Here is a 17,675-nt window from a genome sequence, read left to right on the forward strand (position 1 = left end):
AACAACTGAAGCTAAAAACAGACTAATAATATATAGAGAGGAAAAATACAAAGATCAACAGCCAAAGAACAATGACATGCAGAACTGCTTTCTTAAGTACACTAAGCAAGCATACAGCTACTCCTTTTACATACAGTCCCAAATCCACGCTTCCCAGAGTTTCCAAATACATGTAAGCAAACTTTGCAGCCAGCTAATCATGGAGAGCCCTCCCGTGACCTGCAGTACTGTGGCCTCTGCTCTGATCCCGGGATGTCCCATATCACTCATGAGATGCCATTTCTCCCTATAACCCACCCAGGGAACTGAACTAGAGCAGGAGCAGCCACCAGCTCCACTGGGGCCTCAGTGAAGGATGTGATAAATATCCCATTAAACTCTCATGAGGCACAAACAGCAAACATACACTCGCTACATAAATACAACCGAGATCTACTTTTCTCCTTAACTTTTGACATTTGTGAAAGGAAGAGAAAGCAGCATGCAAGGTCTTACCCTGAGCCACTCCAAGTCATTTCCGCAACATGAAGTAGTGATTTATATTTGGTGGGAAATAGAAAGAGCAACTAGGACTCTGCAACAGTTCAGGAAATGGAAGTAAGAGCAAGAGTAAAGATAAAGCAAGATCAAGTAAGAATTTTTAACTCAAACTGAAGAAGAAAGAAGATTTTTTTCAGCAAGAGGACATCATAAAATGGAAGGAAAACAGACTGTCAAAAAAAAAGAATGGAAGAGTTAGGGCCCACCACATTTCTGTATTCATAAAAATTTTGTTTTTAAATACTGAAATATAGGTATATTGGAAAAATGTTCAAGAACTCTCTTCTCTTTATGCATGATATAAGTTTTACCATAAGAAGAATTTTAATGCAATCTTTGAAAGACTCAATTCAAAAACTTGGGAGAGAATAGGGAATAAACTTGATTTTCTGGAGAAAAAGGATCACATAATTGGTCATGTTGGAAGGGACCACAGTGTCATCTGGTCCAATGTCCCTGTTCAAGCAGGGTTGGCCTAGAGCACACTGTACAGGATTGTGTCCAAATCGTTCTTGAATATCTCCAGTGGTGGAGACTCCACAACCCCTCTGGGCAACCTGTGCTGCTGCTTGGTCACCTGTACAGTGAGTGAGCTTATTCCTCCTTTCAGGTAGAACTTCCTGTGCCTCAGTTTCTGCCCAGTGCCTCTTGTCCTGTTGCTTTGCACCACCAAAAAGAGCCTCAATCCATCCTCTTGATAGCCACCCTTTTGATGGTTACACACATTTAGGAGGTCTCCTGTCAGTCACCTCTTCTTGAGGCTGAACAAGCCTGGCTCCTGCAGCATTTCCTCATAGGAGAGATTCTCAGACCCTCAACCAACTTAGTAGCTCTTCACTGGATGCCTCCAGGAGCTCCATGTCTCTCTTCTACTGTGGAACACAGAACTGGACACAGAACTTCAAATGTAGCCTCACCAGGACTGAGCAGAGGGACAGTATCACTTCCCTCAACCTGCTTTTTCTAATGCACTCCCAGGAAACCACTGGCCTTCTTGGCCACCTAGGCTGGCTCACAGCACACAGCTGGCTCAGGGACAGCCTGCTGTCCACCAAGTTCTCTGGGTCCTTCTCTGCTGAGTTGCCTTCCAGCAGGCCAGCCCCTAGCCTGATGCATGCTGTTTTTTCTCCCTGAGTGTGGGACCCTGCATTTGTCCCTGTTGAATTTCAGAAGGTGGCCAGATGTCATTTTAGATGGGACTTAGCCTTTCAAGTTTCATTTCCACTTCTCCTGACCACCTCTCAATACTCACTCCAAGTGGCCTGGCCTTGCTTCTGTTTCCTGGTAACTTTTTGCTTTTGCTTGAGTAATGACAGCAGTTCTTTATTCATTTATGGTGGTTTGTTTCTGGTGCCCTTGGCCTGACTCTTTCTCATTAGGATGCATCATTCTCAAGCTTGGAGGAAAGGAGCCTTGATCATCAACAAACTCTCCTGGCCTGCTCTTCCCTGCAGAGCCTGGTTCCCATGGGATTCTTCCAAGAATATCCCTAAAGAGGCTAAAGTGAGTTCACCTAAAGTCCATGGTCATCATCTTGCTTGCTGTCCTGCTACCTCTTCATCCAACACTGAACTCTACAATCTTGTGGTCACTACAGCCAAGGCTGCCCCCAACCTTCACATCCCAACAAGACTTCCTTGTTGGTTACTATGAGGTCAGGCAGCACACCATTCCTTGTGGGATCCTCCACCATCTGTGGCAGGAAGTTACTGTCAGTGCTTTCCAGGAGCCTCCTGGACTGATTGAGTATTGCTGTACAGCTTCTCCAGCAGATGTCACAGGGCTTAAAAGTTCCCCACAAGAACCATGGCCTGTGACTGTGAGACTTGCTGCTAATTGCCTGTAGAAGCCTCATCCCTCTCCTCCTCTTCATCAGGCAGCCTGCAGCACATTCCCACAACAGGGTCACTCTTTCCACTCTGCTCTTTTATCCTGACCCATAAGCTCTTGACTCCCTCATCATGCTCACTAAGAGCTGAATACATTCCCTCTCCCCCATAACACATCATATTTGCTATTAAATGAAAGGATAGTACATTGATTATTTTAAGTAAATAACACTTGCTCCAAAACATCATAGTATTAATCCTGCCAATGTGTAAGTTCTGTCTTTTTTAAGAAGGACTGAAGAGATAACAAGTGTGAATTTTTAAGTTTAGCACTATAAATTTGTCAGTGATTAAAAAAAAGTATCTGACAGTAATGCTAAGTGAAGGGTTTTTTGCAGGGGACTAAACTGAAAAAATACCTGACTCTCCATACAACTATTTGACAAAGCACTATAAAGACTCTCAAAAACTAGCAATTCTTAAGTTAGATCTCTGCACTTACAAGCAGTATTTCTATGTTTTGCTAGAGTATCCATGTGGGAAAAACTGATTTACTTGCCCCTCCCACAAACACAATTCATTTTACATTTCAAGATAAAATTTAGGTCTATAATCCTGATTTACTTAACATGCTATCAGATGAGAGTAAGCTGAAATATCATACAGTAAATTAGGCATGGCTCTGTTCTCAGGCCATGTTGAATATGAGTATTTGGTTTTTTTCTGGCAAATAAAATGTAATGTGGGATATTCAGAAGAAACAAATGAGAAATTCCCCCTCCATAGGAACCTTCACTCATCCACATGAGGGTTCAAATGTACAAACCTGATATTGTTACCTGCAATTATTTTAAAAGTATTACCATACAGCAAGTCCCTCTACATTAAAAGTATTTTAATGCAATTATTTTCCATCTTTTTAGATTTGCCATAATAATTAAGTTAATTTAGACAAAATGTCTTGCCAAGAGCTTTTGTTTTTGCTTCATTCATTTGCAACACCATTTGATAAGTAGTGGTTATGCAACAAAAACTAACTGCTCGAGGCCAACCTCCTTAAAAGACAAAAGGTGAAAGAAACAGTTGTGCAGGCTCAATGAAAGAACTGCATTTCTGTGGCTGCTTTCAGAGTTGGTATAATTGGCACGACCTGAGGGACAGATGGCTGTCTACTCAGATACAAATATCAAGTACGCCCCAATCAACCTAAAAAACCCCAAACCAACAAAAAACAGCTGAAACACCTCATTCAACACTGTTTCACAAATGCAAGAAATCTAATAAGGAAAGCTGAAAGAACTTCAAAAGATATTCACATGACTGACAGAACTACAGAAAATTTTCATACCTGGACATGAAGAATATGCTTGTTACTGAACATTAGGGTATTTAATAAACCTACAAAGTCCAAGGTAGGTTAATAGGCCTGTTCAAGGCAGGAAGAACATAGAAAGATATTTTCCCTTGGAAAGAAAGGGAGAGGATGAAGAGAAGTTTCAATTTTTCCCTGAAGGGTTTTTAAAGATTGCTATCTGAAGCAGCTGGACCATACACTGACAATGCCTTCAGGGACTATGTAGAGAAAGGCACAAGTTAAAACACAATATTCATGCAATAATCCCCAAGCTCTCATTCTGCTTAAAGACTTTAGAAACAAAATCAAACTTTATTCCACAAACTTCTAGAAATGCCCAAATTCTACACTGAGATATTATCAGTAAAATAATAAACCTTAGTAAAATACATCTATCAAACTTCAGAGTTTTGACAGCAGTTTTACATACTAACTCTTTATGCCAATTTTGTCATTTTAAAATAATGCTTAGACAGATCACCCAGTCACCTCCAATTCTTCATACAAAGAAGAGTCTTTCCATGTGTTCAAAAATAATGAGCTGTTTGGCTGTGACAAGAAAGACCTTTTCCTCTAAAGCCTCCCTGCATCAAAATAACTTAATACATTTTGGTCTTATACTCTGGGTTTTTTGTTTAGTTTTTCTTTAATTTTATTCCTTTCAGAAGAGGAAAATTCTATGAAGTGAGACTTCTATAATTGCTTGCTGGTAGCTCATTTTTGCATGCATGTTCATTTTCTAAAATAAAATATGCTATATTAATTGAATGAAAAGATTTTAAGGTGAAAGTCAAAGTTTACATTAAATAGGACTACAATTCAGTGTCTCCATCAAATCCAGCTTTGAAAGTAGTATTGGCTGCCTATCATTAGGCTGGAAGCTTCTGGCCTTACAGTGCAGGCAAATTTCCAGACAGCACAGAACATTTAAGCCTTTCAAGTTTCTTGGGATGCTGGTTATCCGCTGATCTGCTGAATGGCCATTCCCACCCACCATGCTGACCATGGGGCACAGGGAGATGTGCAGGGCTGTGTCTCTGCCAGACCTGACTGGGCTTCTACAGTGACAGCCCTGTTTTTACTTCCAGTTTCTTTTCATTTCAGATTAACAATTTCAATGCAGTGCCAGGAATGGAGCCAGCTAGCAAACCTCTTCAAAAAGGTAAACTGCTTAATGATATTACTTAAAAAATTCAGTGTCACACACAATCCTGTTTGAAAAACCTAGTGGTCTTCCTGCACTATATCAGAATAAATACCTTTATATCCTCTTTAATGTAGCAGGAATCTTCCTTCAAACCTACATAAAAATTTTAAGAAATTTTTAAAAATTTTATTACAGAGACAGTTTTAAAAACAATTGCTCTTAAATCATGTCAATTTTACCTTATGCTCATCAAAAAGCAAGGAAAGGAAAACCTACACTTCACAGTTGCCATCAAGTTAGTTATATATTAACAGTAAAAAGAAAAGCATGAAATTCAACTAATGAACACCAAATAATGAAGTTGCTTAATTCCAACAGAAGCCTCCAGAGGACTGTATTTTTAGAAATCTGCCGTGACAGCAGTAACTAAGCATACCCTCCAGGGCTTTGTAGAATGCCATAAAACATAATTCCAGAAGGCTCTAATAAGCTACAGCATTAGAAGAGTTCTCTGATGGACATTTTAGGACACAGTAAATGCACAATCATTTTAAGATATCACCATTATTCAAGCCCAAGATGCAGAAGTAACAAAAATTGTGGACTATTCAAATAAAATTTTATTAGCATTTTCCAGGGGACTAATACAGGGAATAAGCCTTACAGGATCAATGAACAAATTGGCATAGATGTAATCAACATATTGACAATGTTTAAATTATGCAAATTCTCAGCCTCTTGCCCTTATTGCTACAGCTCCCCCTGGATGGTCACACCATACCAGCTCTGCAATAGGCCATTTCTTTATGAGTCTAGTCCTTCAGTTCCAATAAAATGTACAGGTCAGTGAAAGCCAGAAGGCTGAACATGGGAAGGGTCACAAATTGTCTCGGTTGGGAGAGTAATTACTATGCAAGAGAAATAAAAAAAAGTGAGCCAGCACAGAATGGAATCACCCAGCTCACTGGGGCTGCAGACTATCAAAATGGTCAGGAAAATCCAAGGAAGAATAACTTACTAACTAACTAACTAACTAAGTAGAAAGCTAAATGACAGATCATCAAATAAGAGGGGAAAAAAGGAGGCCTAGCATGCATATGGGAAGACTATTCTAACAGCTTAGTCAGCACACTGGGATCCTGCCTACATATTACAGAGCAATAGAATGGTAAGGGTTGGAAGGGATCTTAAAGACCATCCAGTCCCAACTACCTCTGCCATGGGCAGGGACAGATTCCACTAGACCACACTGCTCAAGGCCTTATAATGGCATTAAAAGAATGACCTCTTCAGCCATCACAATTTTACTTTTCCTGGAAAGGAACAATTTATTGCAATTTCTGCAACCTAATAAAATTAAATTGTAAGCACCCATATGTCTAAATTACTAAATGAGAAAAATGTCTAAATAAGTAATTCCTAGCATAAGTCACACACATTAGTTCTGACTTCTGGTTCTGCAAAGGTACTTTTCTGGTTTAGAGGACAATTCTTTAACCATACTATCTACTACCTAAAATTAATAAAATATATATGAAAAAGATAGTGCTAAGCTTTTAAATGTATTACAGCAAAGCTTCAGATCATGATAAACCCTAAGACATTTTATGCCCACAAGTCCTTTTTTTTCAATAAATAGACAAAGAATTTTTAAAAACACACTGAATACAGCTTTGCAATGGATAATGTGAAAATATTACACCGCAAAAATAAACTGTTCTATTGAAAGCATTAAGCCATGGATTCCAAAGGTGTTGCACATGTACCTCTAGGAATAGCTCATCACTGCTGAGAGGCAAAAAAACCCAAATCAGTGAGACCCCCCTGCATTCAGAACTATCAAAGGCTGAAAACTGCAATAGTGACCCGAGGTGTGTGAGCAGCTCCGCTGAGAGCTGATGCTGCACCATCTGCTGAGGACATTTCTACAAAGCAATGCCAAAAGTTGCTCCACAGAACTGGGTCCCACAGGCTTTCCCTGCTGATGCAAAGCTCCATCTGGGACACAAAACTTGTCCAGTGTCTACAGCAGCATCACCCAACTTCAAGCACCATCAGGCTTGCTACTCCTCACTGCAATCTGTCATCTCCAGGGATTTGTGCCTCAGTTCAGGATTGGTTACTTCTAGCCAGCCACTGCTGAGCACTTGTACTTAACTGCAGTCCAGGATCAACCTCCAAACCATGTGGAAATACCCCAACAACTGAGTCAATAGGATGAAGGAGGAGGCTGCTCACACTGGAGCAATGAGGACAGCAGAAGTTTCCTGAGCTTCGGTCAGTGGTCTCAAGCAGACTTATTCAGCAACTTTCCAGTCACAGTATTTAAGGAGGAAAAATATATCTAAAAGGATAGAAACAGACCAAGCTGCATCTTGAAAGAACTTTCTGATGGTTAAAACTCAAAATTTTTTTGTGTGCATTCTAAATAAACAAGGTTCTGTTCTTTTACTTATGTTGTCAGATATCTTCAGGAGGCTTCAAGCCAGATTACTCACAATATGAATATTTTTTTCCATTAACCATTTTCAAACAATGTGCTTTCCTAACATAAGCATTTCCTAATACAGCATTCCCTTCATTTTTTTTTTAACTAAAATAAATTCTTTCACTTTTCATATTTCAATGCTCATTAGTACAAACAATTTAATACATATGAAGTCACTTGATTTCAACAAGTTCATTCCTGGCTGGGAGGTGGGGTTTGTTGGGGTTTTTCTTGGTTTTTTTTTTTTTTTTCCAAACTAGCTGGGAAACGTGAGTCAGGATGTACCCAGTGCAAATTCTCTCCTTGGTTCAACATATGAGTCATGGGAAGTGAAAATCCCTCCTTTTACCAGCCCTAGGGCAGGGATTTAAGGAATGAAACATCAACTAATCTTTTCTACCTTAACTAACAGTGGTCCAATGCAAGGCTTAGTGGGAGAAAAACACTGCCAGCAACTCTCAAGTCTCTTGGTCATGAGTATGTTGAAGCAAGCACAGGGAACAGCACAAAATGTCCATCCTGTATCCTGCTCTAAAAACATTCTGCTCCATCTCCGTTGCAGCTCAAGGTGACACCATTTTGCTCTTAGCTGGAAGAGCAGCTCCAACAGTTTTGGCTGTTAAACTTTCCCTTGCAAAAGCCTCAGAACACAAAAGATTAACCCACAAGAGAGCAACACCATAAGAAATCAGACAAATAACAACACAGTAAAATGAACAGTTTTAAATGGAACAGTGAAATGAGCACCACCACACTGAGGAAAGAAACCAACTAATTGTTTTCCCACGCTACACAGTGCTAATAGTACTGTCAATAGTTACACTAACAAACACAGCATCTTTGAAGTGCTTGGTATTTCAGGTCAGACTCAAGTGTTTTGCCCAAGACACAGATGAAAAAATGAAAGAAAATCTAAGCTTAATCTGTTTATACTAAGGCTACATCAGAAAGATTTCTCTTTTCCTCAGTCACAACTGTTATACCAAGAATAAACATCTTGTTTTGTCAAACTATAACTGATCATAGGTAACTCCAGGCTTCTAAATCCAACAGACAGAAAAATATTATAAGAAGACCACATCATTTCACCTTTTCTTAGGGAAGGAAGACTAATCCCCCAGTAAAGCTTCAAAAGTTCCCTTTACAAGCAAGGCTTAAAATTTTCTCCACTTATAAACATTGTTAAAACATTATTTCTCAGTCCACACCTTTGCTCTTCTTTCACCACCTCACACCTGTACCCAACCTAAGCAAATGCAACTTCCACATGCAAACAAACCAAATGTGTGTATAAACCCATCTCCCCAAAATGCAGCTTCCAACATATTTCACTTTTTCAGTGGTCTTCTTCACAGATGCATAAGCATAACCAAGAGGTGAAGAATAAGCACCTGACAGAAGGCACAAACCTTTAGGAGCAACCACACCATTGCAAAACAAATCAATACAAAATCCAAAGGGACCTACTTAGCAATTCTCACTGTGGGAGCTATTGGAGGAAATAGTTCTAGCAGATGCTACACAAACTAAAGATATTTGCTATCCTTGCTTTTCAGAAAAACAGGAAGAGGCCCAAGCAGTAACTTGGGGTTAGAGGGCACCACCAAGATACTAATTAGATCAGCACAAGATCTGCCTCATATGTAAGTCAGGGATTAGTGTCCCTCTCCAAAAACCTGCCTCCACAAAAGCAAGCCAAAAGATGGGATCAGGCAGGGAAGCTGTCAAAAGAAACTTTAGCATTGTTTTTAACTGTGGTATCTCTGCACACTGATCATGCAATGAATCCTCCCTGGAAAAAGTCTGGTGTATACAGCACCCCTGTGAAGTGCAGCTTAAAACATCCAGACAAAACTGGCTTGATCTTCATTATGAATACCAAGCCAGACTTCTTTGCTTCTGCATCTCCAAGATGGGATGTGGCTTAATAATCACTAAAAAATCTGAAACAAAAAAAAGTTTCAAGAACAGCTCCTTAAACAGCCTACCACAATCTCAAGTTCTGTAAAATGCAGAATGCTATGAGCAACCTGGCTGTAACATTCTGAAGTACCAACACATGCAGGCAAAAGGTCCTGCAGCAGGCCCAACTTGTCAAACATAAGCCTCAGTGCTGTGAATTAGTAGGGGAATTTACATCATGAAGCAGACTGTTCTGTTCTTCCACATTATTTCCAAATGACAATTTAGCACTTGGGATCCCTCCTTTCCCTTGACTATTTACCCATGCCCTCAGGAAACAAAGATAATGCCTCCTGGGAAAAAGCCTTAATTGCAGCATGAACTGAACTGCTGGGTTTTGAAAGATGCTTTAAGTAAGGCAGCCTGATTCTGGCTTTTAACTGCTCCACAAAGAGACCGACTCATGCAGCTAACAATCAATGTGGACAAGACAGAGAGCAAACACATCTCTCAGCATGCCACAAGCTCTGTATGGTAATGATCAAAGACAAGCAACATGCAACAGAAATGGTACAATAGCTGACTCTTTTCCTCTGCTTTGTATGTTCTGACAAGAAGCTTTGTGATAGTCAGTGACTAGATTTAGAAGTCCTTAAGAAAATCTGTATGTGTGCACATCAAGAAGAGTTCAAACACCAAAAGAGCTAATTTGAACTCACAGACAGAACCTGTTATCATCTTGTAAAAATGTTCAGAGAGCTTTTCATTGAAAATGCCACCTTTCCACTGTGTCAACAGAGAAGTCACTTTCAGCTAGTGAAAATGCTTTTCTCTGAAATGCTGAAACATTTCCAGTCTCATCAGAAAAGCAAGGTAATGAAGAGAAGTACTTTTGAAGAACTCACACCATCATCTAAAGAGAGCTCTCATACCAACAAGCCCAAATGTCAGGGGCAGGGCTTGGTTTGCAAGTAAGGTTCTGGTAATAAAACTATTTCTGGAACAGTTTTGTATTGCAGAATTGTTCATATCAGAACATAGAAATAGCATCACAAGTCAATAACTACATGCCTATTACACTTTCATAATAATAGATATGTTTAAGTGAAAGTACATTTAAAGCAGTTCAGCATATTTTTGTAGGCAATTCCTGGGTATTTACCATGGAGCACATTAGGCAGATTCTGCAAGACATTCCAAGGAAGATAGATATTCATCAGGGTATGCCAGAGACCTGCTTGACCAATTATGTTCAAAATTCACAATGGGACTAGGCCCAAGGGCAAGGACAACAAATACAACTCCTCCTTTCAGCTACTTGGCTATAATATGGAGCATGAGCAACAACAAAAAGGATCCAAGAGCAAATCATTTGCATTCGACAAAACAGTGGCACCAGGGAGTTTGGTGAACAAAGGAAGAGTTTTGGAATGCATTTGTTCAGTTTTTCAGTTGGCAATTCATGTGCTGGCAGAGTAAGCAGCCTTGTCTAAAACTACTGTGAATGTACTAATAAGTTGAGTAATTTTACTAGGAAGTTCAGTTCCAACTCAGTGCAGAGTTAAACTAATCTGTTTCAGACAAATGAAACTCCACTGGAATAAGAGCCAGTACATTGTTACTACCAGTCTATAAAAATTAATGTAAGTCCAGTTGTGCCAGGTTAAGTCCATGCCTGAAAACAGTAAAACCATATTCAGCTAAGTCAAACTCCCTTTTCAATTCAAGATGGGGAAAAAAAGCATTTTTCTTTTGATTATTTTGATATAACTGTATAAATACAAAGAAACAGCTGAAGTTGACAACACTGTACATAAGACAGCAATGCCTGAGATTCATTCAGAGCTATGCCTGAAGAAAATAATGGCTGTAAAAATGTTCAGATGCTACCAGTAAATCTGCATTAATTCAAATTATTCTTTGAAGAAAGAACATAATGCTGAATAATCACAGGAAGAGTTGGCAGTGCTGCAGTACAATCACACCACATGGTCTCAAAAAGCTCATTTGTTCATCTTGTTACCATATACTCCCATTGCAAATAAACTGATGAATAGATGCTTTCCCACTCCCATTAGAAGCAGAAAGAAAGACAGTTCCCAAAAAGTAGGAGAGAACCAGATGCACAGAAGAGCAATGTTGCAATGAAAGATGCCCTGCTCCTCTGAAGAGGAGCCTCTCCTGCCCCTGTCCCCTGCCCTGGCGAGGCCTCCTCAGCGTGCTCTGCCCTGCTCTGGGGTGCTCAGCTCAAGAAAGACAAGCAGCTCCTGGAGAGGGTCAGGCAGAGGGCTATGGAGACAAGGAGGGACTGGAATATCTCTCTTGTGAGGAAAGGCTGAGGGAGCTGCACCAGTGCAGCCTGAAGAGATGATTTCACAGAAGACAGGGGACCTTATCAATACAAATACCTTAAGGGCAGGTGTCCAGAGGATGGAGCCACACTCTTTACAGTGAGGGCCAGCAAAAAGACAAGGGGCAACTGGCACAAACACAAAGATTTATATAAGTAAGAGAAAAAACTTCTTTCCTTTGAGGGTGACAGAGCACTGGAACAGACTGCCCAGGGAGGTCATTGACCCTTTTCTGGAGATACTCCAGATCCACCTGCACATTATCATGTGCAACCTGCTCCAGGTGAACCTGCTTTAGCAGGAAATTGGACTAGATCTCCAGAGGTCCCTTCTAACCCCAACCATTCCTTGATTCTGTGATTCATGACCAATTTGCTCTTTTCTCCTGCTAAAAGTGCAGTATGGGATTACAGAAATGCTCACAAATTAGGCCACCAATAAAAGCAGATGAAAACACAATGGCCTAAGTAGAAACCATTGCCTCATCTACTCAGGTTATGCATTCCAGCTGGCATCACTTTGATTACCTCATGATAGCCTACTTATAGAAAAGACACAAAAGCATGCTACCTCTGAGTCCTTAAATGATGCCTTGCATCATGACTAGCATGCTTTCAGCAGCAAGTAGACAAGAAGTTTTCTCAAGCTCCAATAAGAACCTCCAGTTTTCCTGAGGTAACATAAGATAATGACAATGCCCCACTATGAGTGACAGAAAATTCCTACAGTAAAATCTCTGTGTGTGACATGTACATTTGTATACGTGAGAGATATAAACAAAAATGACAAGGGGGTACAAGAAAAAGCAAACCCATTCAGATAAACAGTATTTTTCATAGAACAGATTTACCTGAGACTCTAACTCCTCCAATTTACGCTTCCTGGCATGAAGAGCTTTACTTGGGAAAGCCCAGAAATAATTGGAAGTTCCAATTCTATCAGCGTCCACCATGCCATCATCAACAAGGCTCTGCAGAATCTCTTTCACTGACATTGAGGCTAATAAAAGCAAAAATGTCAAATCAGAACTGCATAGCAGCTGGACTATGGAGAATTATGAATACCACAAAGTACCATCTACAATCATCTGTATTGTCCTCCAGTGTCAGCTAGCTGGAAGATTTCTCAAGGACAACATGCTCAAAACTTCACTTGAAGGGATGAATCTCTCTGAAACCAGCAGTTTGCTCCTAAATGCTGCTATTCTGCACATCTGCTACCAGATGTTTGCAGAACACTGCTCAGAAGTATTGCACAAAACACATGCATGTTACACTACAATACCATAATAAATCCATGAGAGGCTCCTGAGAAGTTGTCCTGCAGTCTTCATTCTAACTTGGATTAACTTAAGTTTCTTGACTGAGAGTGTAATTATGTTTCACTTTGTAATGGAATGTATGCAGCAGCATACATCTCACAGCAGCAGAGGCACTAAACCATCTGTCTACAGAGTCAGGAAGGACAGATTCTGATTTTAATGATATTCACTTCCAATACAAAACATCATTTACACTCACAAGCATCAACATTTCTGAACACAACTGACCATTTCCTTTCAAACCTGTGGTATAATTCACCATTTTGAATTGGCACCTGTTCAACAAAGCTAAGTAGTTATGTTACCCTCAGGTGTTCCAGATATAAAGACTTTTGAGCTCAATCACAGGTTTTGGTACCTGATGTCCAATTTCAAGATTACAGGGGGTCCCATATCTTTTGGAAGCTATAGGCTGGATGTCAGGATGGGAGCAGGTTAGTAATTTTTCTTTTCAGAGAAACTGGGGCATGGGTTGTGTGGCTAAATGCCTTCATATGCAGAGACAGGATGAATTTGGACTATTAAAAGGTGTTAATGGCTTTAGAAACTCTAAACTCAATTTTACTGCAAATTACAACCAAACACATGCACTGACATACCAACCAAGAGAGCACCACATCTCTTCAGAAGCCCATTAATGCCTCTGTTAGCTGCTGACACAACTGAAAAACTCTGCTTTGTGATATTCACATCTGCAGTTCTCTCAGCAAGTTCATTTACTCTTGCAGTGCCACCAAGGTAAGCTGGAGAAGGACAGTGGTAACTACACAAACATTAAGCTTTGGCTCCCTTCTGTCAATGAGCACAGAAGGAAAATGAATAAGGAACATACAAAACAATCCAAGAGCAGAGACAAATCCTCTTGGACCTAATCCTAAACTAATGGATCTCATCAGGAAGGCTTTTATAGAAAAGACAAGCCCCTTCTATCTATAGCTGTCCAGCCATTTCTGGAGGAGAAAAGCTCAAGAGCACACTACCCATGTACATTTGGACTAGGATTTTAAACATTTGTGATATTACAGGCAGATATTTAATACCTGAGTGCAAGCAATGATTTCATACACTGAAAGTCACTGCAAGTCAGACAGCTCAGAGCCTAAGCAAGCCCCCCTCCCATGTCACTTTTAACACTACAGCCCTGCCACTGACCAGTCTCCCATTCTAGCTGTATTTTCCATTATTAAAATCACAAACCTAAGATTGTAGCCAGGAAAATTTACACTGCAGGACTTATCTCAAAAATGATTTCTTGCTCAAGAGAAATAAAGTTTATAAACACTTACTAATCCCTTTTTCTTTTGGAGCAATCTTCTCTAGATCCTTCAACTGGAAGACATCTTTCTGTGCAAAACATAAAAGACATTTCAGTTCCAAATGACAGCATCATCTAAGCCTGAGTGTTTTTTACACTAAATCAATGCCAACAAAAGCAAGTATGAAATACATTGTATGCTTTGGTTTTGCTTGGGAAATAGCCTGCATATCCCTCAATAGAACTGGAACATTCTGAGAATTAAATAATAAGAAAAAAACTATTATTGTAACAAGCCCTTCTCTTTCCTCTGGTGATCTGAAGCCATCATATTTAATTTCAAATTAGACTATAAAGCCCTTAAATCCCAGGTTAGACTGTCAGCACAGAGACACCACATTGCTCCAGTACTCAAGTGTCACAGTATTTTTTCTAAAAAGTAAAACATGGTGCATTACATGTGCCACCAACACAACTGTAGGTCAGCTTTTGGATCTCCAGGTTTCCTCTCCCCAGGGACCCTTCCCAACTCTGCTCTCAGTTTTTCTAAAGCTCAGATTTCTTTCTCTTCCTATAAAATGCAGTGAGATACTTCCTAATTGCCTGCTGTCCCTTCTTATGGTAACAGACTCAAATGAGAAGATGTCCATAAGTAGCAGATGAAGAATTTAACATCACCTGTGCCTCTTTATTCCTTGTCTTCCCCTGGGGATGGCCACCTGATCAGAAGTTAAACAAATGAAGTTTTGCCCTGTAATTTTCACCCTGATGTCACAGGGCATCAGTGAAATGCCTGCCAGGATAAAGAGTTCAGCTACACCCACAGTTAAGATTCTTTGAGGACCTGTTTTCCCATCAATGTAAATGCAGGACAATTTCAAGTTACTTACTGTTTCAAAAAAAATCTCCATCATGCGGGCCCTCTTCTCTTCAAAACTCAGACCTTTTTTCTTGGACTAGAACAGGGAAAATAACAAAAAAACTAACCAAGACATTCAGTCATCAGAATTACTATGTGCTCAGAATTCAAATCTATTTATCTGTAAGTTATGTCTGACATCCTTTAAAGTACCTGACCACCAAACCCAGGCTTTCAGATACACTCCTTTGCAAATAATCTCTACACTAAGCTCATCTATGAAATGGAGGGACCTACCTTTAAGTTTGGAGCCAGCCATTCACATAACCCAACCCCACTCCAGCCTCAATGCTCCTTGACACATACCAATCCCAAAATATGTATTTATACCAAACTCACACAAATGTTTAATAACTCTTCCAAAGATAAAAATTACCTTCTGTTTGGTTTAGGGTTTTTTAAAACTGCTTTCTATCTTGTGGTATGCATACAGTAGTGTGAGCTGTAGGCCATTCAGGGTTTTTTTAAGGAGTTAAAGAGCATTTTGAGGTATGCCCTTCTTCAAAGGCCCAAACCAACTTCATAATTTCAAGGTCACATTTTAAAAACCATGCTGCTTTTATTTCTTTTCTCTCTGGTTGTGTGACCAAGCATCAAGTAACTTGGGTTGAGCTACAAGCAAAAGGCAGAAATGGCTATTCACAAACTGCTATCAACAACACAAAACTGAGAAACAATCTCCTCTGGTCACTTTCAGAGGTGCTATTTTGATATGCCTCTTATAAAATTAGGATGTAAAATATTTCTCAGAGAATTGGAGTTTTTTAAATAGCATTTACCATAATCCTCAACAACCCAAAAGCAGCAGCCACAATTGGAATCTGAAGTTTCCCCTTGCCCCGCTCTGATTCATACGCTGTGTGCAGCTACAAAAAAGGGGAAGGGGGATGGAAAGGGCCAAATAGGATGTTGCCAGAAAAAGGTCTCATTTTAAAAAACAAACAAACAAACATATTGTCACCTATAAATCAGTGGAAGTTGGTAATAACAAGATACTTTGCGAAAGACATGGTTATGTTTCCAAGTTTCCAACAGAAAGGAGTCAACACTATTTTTACTTTTTAATAGCAGCTTCTTTTTTAGAAAGAACACAATCAGGCAGCACATAAAAACATAACACCAAAAGCAAAATGGTCAGATTGATTTACTTTTAAAAAACAAATGTAAAAGCAAGCTTATGCAGCTGCAGTAATACATAGACAGGAACAGAAGCAATTCAATATTATATGTCACAAAGAGCACCATTATTATTTTTTTAGGTCACCTCTCTCCTCTTTCAGCTGTCGATACCCTAGGTCAGCACTGCTGCTTCCTGCGATGTCAGTATATTGCAGGATGAGCCTGAAGCTGCCGTGAGCATTTAAGCAGGTGCATGAACAGAAAGCAGACGGATTTAACTTCCACCTCCTGCTTTCTCCAAGAGCCCTGCAGACGCCGGGAGCAGCAGCAGGAACCAAACCCGCAGGCGCACGACGGCAATGGAAGCGGAGCTGCTGGAGCCGCGTGCTTGCAGCTACGCCCCTCGGGCGTCAAGTGTCACACGGCCACTCCGGCAAACAGAGCAAAGCAACGAAGCCAAAAGCACTCTCCGTGGAGGTTACTGACTTTCACGTTAATTCCCACCTCACTGGCAGGCGTTCCCCACCACAAATATTAACCATACCACGGGCATCCCTTTCGCTGCCGCGGGCAGACGGAGGAATGCGGCGCTGTGAGCGCACCTGCGATGCGCTCTGCCCTCTCCCACCTCCCCAGGCTCAGCCTGGCCACACCTGGGCTCCCGTGTTCCGGGGGAAGCAGCGGGCATCGTGCCCACCCCGAGCCACAGCCACGGAGCTATGGCCGCTCCTCCGGGTGCCGGCTCGTTTACATCGCTCTTCAACAACCCAAAGGCACGGCCCACGCCGTGCTGACCTGCACCCCCCGAACCGGCACCGTGGAGCCTCCCCGGAGCGGGAGCCCCGCTCCCCTCAGAGCCACCGGGGCGGGGGGACAGCGAGGCGCGGGCACCGTCACTCGCCATCACCGCGGGCGCCTGGGAAGGAAAGCGGGGCGAGACGGAGGGCGGGCGGCCCCGCTTACCATGTCGCGGGCGGGCGGCGCGGTTTGATTCCGGCGCCACCGGGCGGGAAGAGGCCGGCGGGAGGAAAGGAGGGAGGGAGGCCGCGAGGCCGCGTGCGCAGCGCCGCCTGCCGCCCGCCCTGCCCCGCCCGGCCCGGCCCGGCCCGGCCCGCGGCCCTCACCGCCCTCACGGCGGGAACGGAGTGGCAGTGCATGGCACCGTGTTTTCGGCCGCTGTGTGGATGCCTCTTTTTAATTTTTTTTTTATTATTTGTTCGTTTGGTTTGGGTTTTTATTTGTTGGGTTTTTGTGGTTTGTTTTTTTGGTTTATTTTTTTTTTACCGTAGAATAGAACTGAGGGAACAGAAAGCACATGATAACCGTGGTCTAACGCCACACGTATTGTACTGTACGAAAGGCCTGTCACAGGAGCCACGGGATGTGGAAAAATAAACCCTCGCTGCCCGTGGAAAGGAAGGGCCCGGCCACATCTGGTGTTGCTTGGAGC

At 41.4% G+C, this 17,675-nt stretch overlaps 1 protein-coding gene across 3 annotated transcripts in view; it reads right to left on the reverse strand.

The window, feature by feature from the left end:
- MND1 (meiotic nuclear divisions 1) overlaps nucleotides 1–17,304 on the reverse strand; it is a 40,929-nt gene extending 23,625 nt beyond the window's left edge. Inside the window, exons 1-5 of one of the 3 annotated variants that reach the window (XM_064712257.1) lie at nucleotides 17,189–17,211; nucleotides 15,886–15,972; nucleotides 15,078–15,143; nucleotides 14,219–14,276; nucleotides 12,462–12,610 (exon numbers count right to left, since the gene is read on the reverse strand). In XM_064712257.1, coding sequence (XP_064568327.1) covers nucleotides 12,462–12,610; nucleotides 14,219–14,276; nucleotides 15,078–15,143; nucleotides 15,886–15,972; nucleotides 17,189–17,191 — 363 coding nt within the window. In that variant the 5' untranslated portion in view covers nucleotides 17,192–17,211. Of the gene's footprint in view, nucleotides 1–12,461; nucleotides 12,611–14,218; nucleotides 14,277–15,077; nucleotides 15,144–15,885; nucleotides 15,973–16,370; nucleotides 16,660–17,188 lie in introns of those variants that run through there. The other 2 variants (XM_064712258.1, XM_064712259.1) reach the window with 2 other exon arrangements.
- Nucleotides 17,305–17,675: the final 371 nt, after the last annotated feature.

Source organism: Zonotrichia leucophrys, chromosome 4 (assembly GCF_028769735.1).
Source record: "Zonotrichia leucophrys gambelii isolate GWCS_2022_RI chromosome 4, RI_Zleu_2.0, whole genome shotgun sequence".
NCBI classification, from domain to species: domain Eukaryota; kingdom Metazoa; phylum Chordata; class Aves; order Passeriformes; family Passerellidae; genus Zonotrichia; species Zonotrichia leucophrys.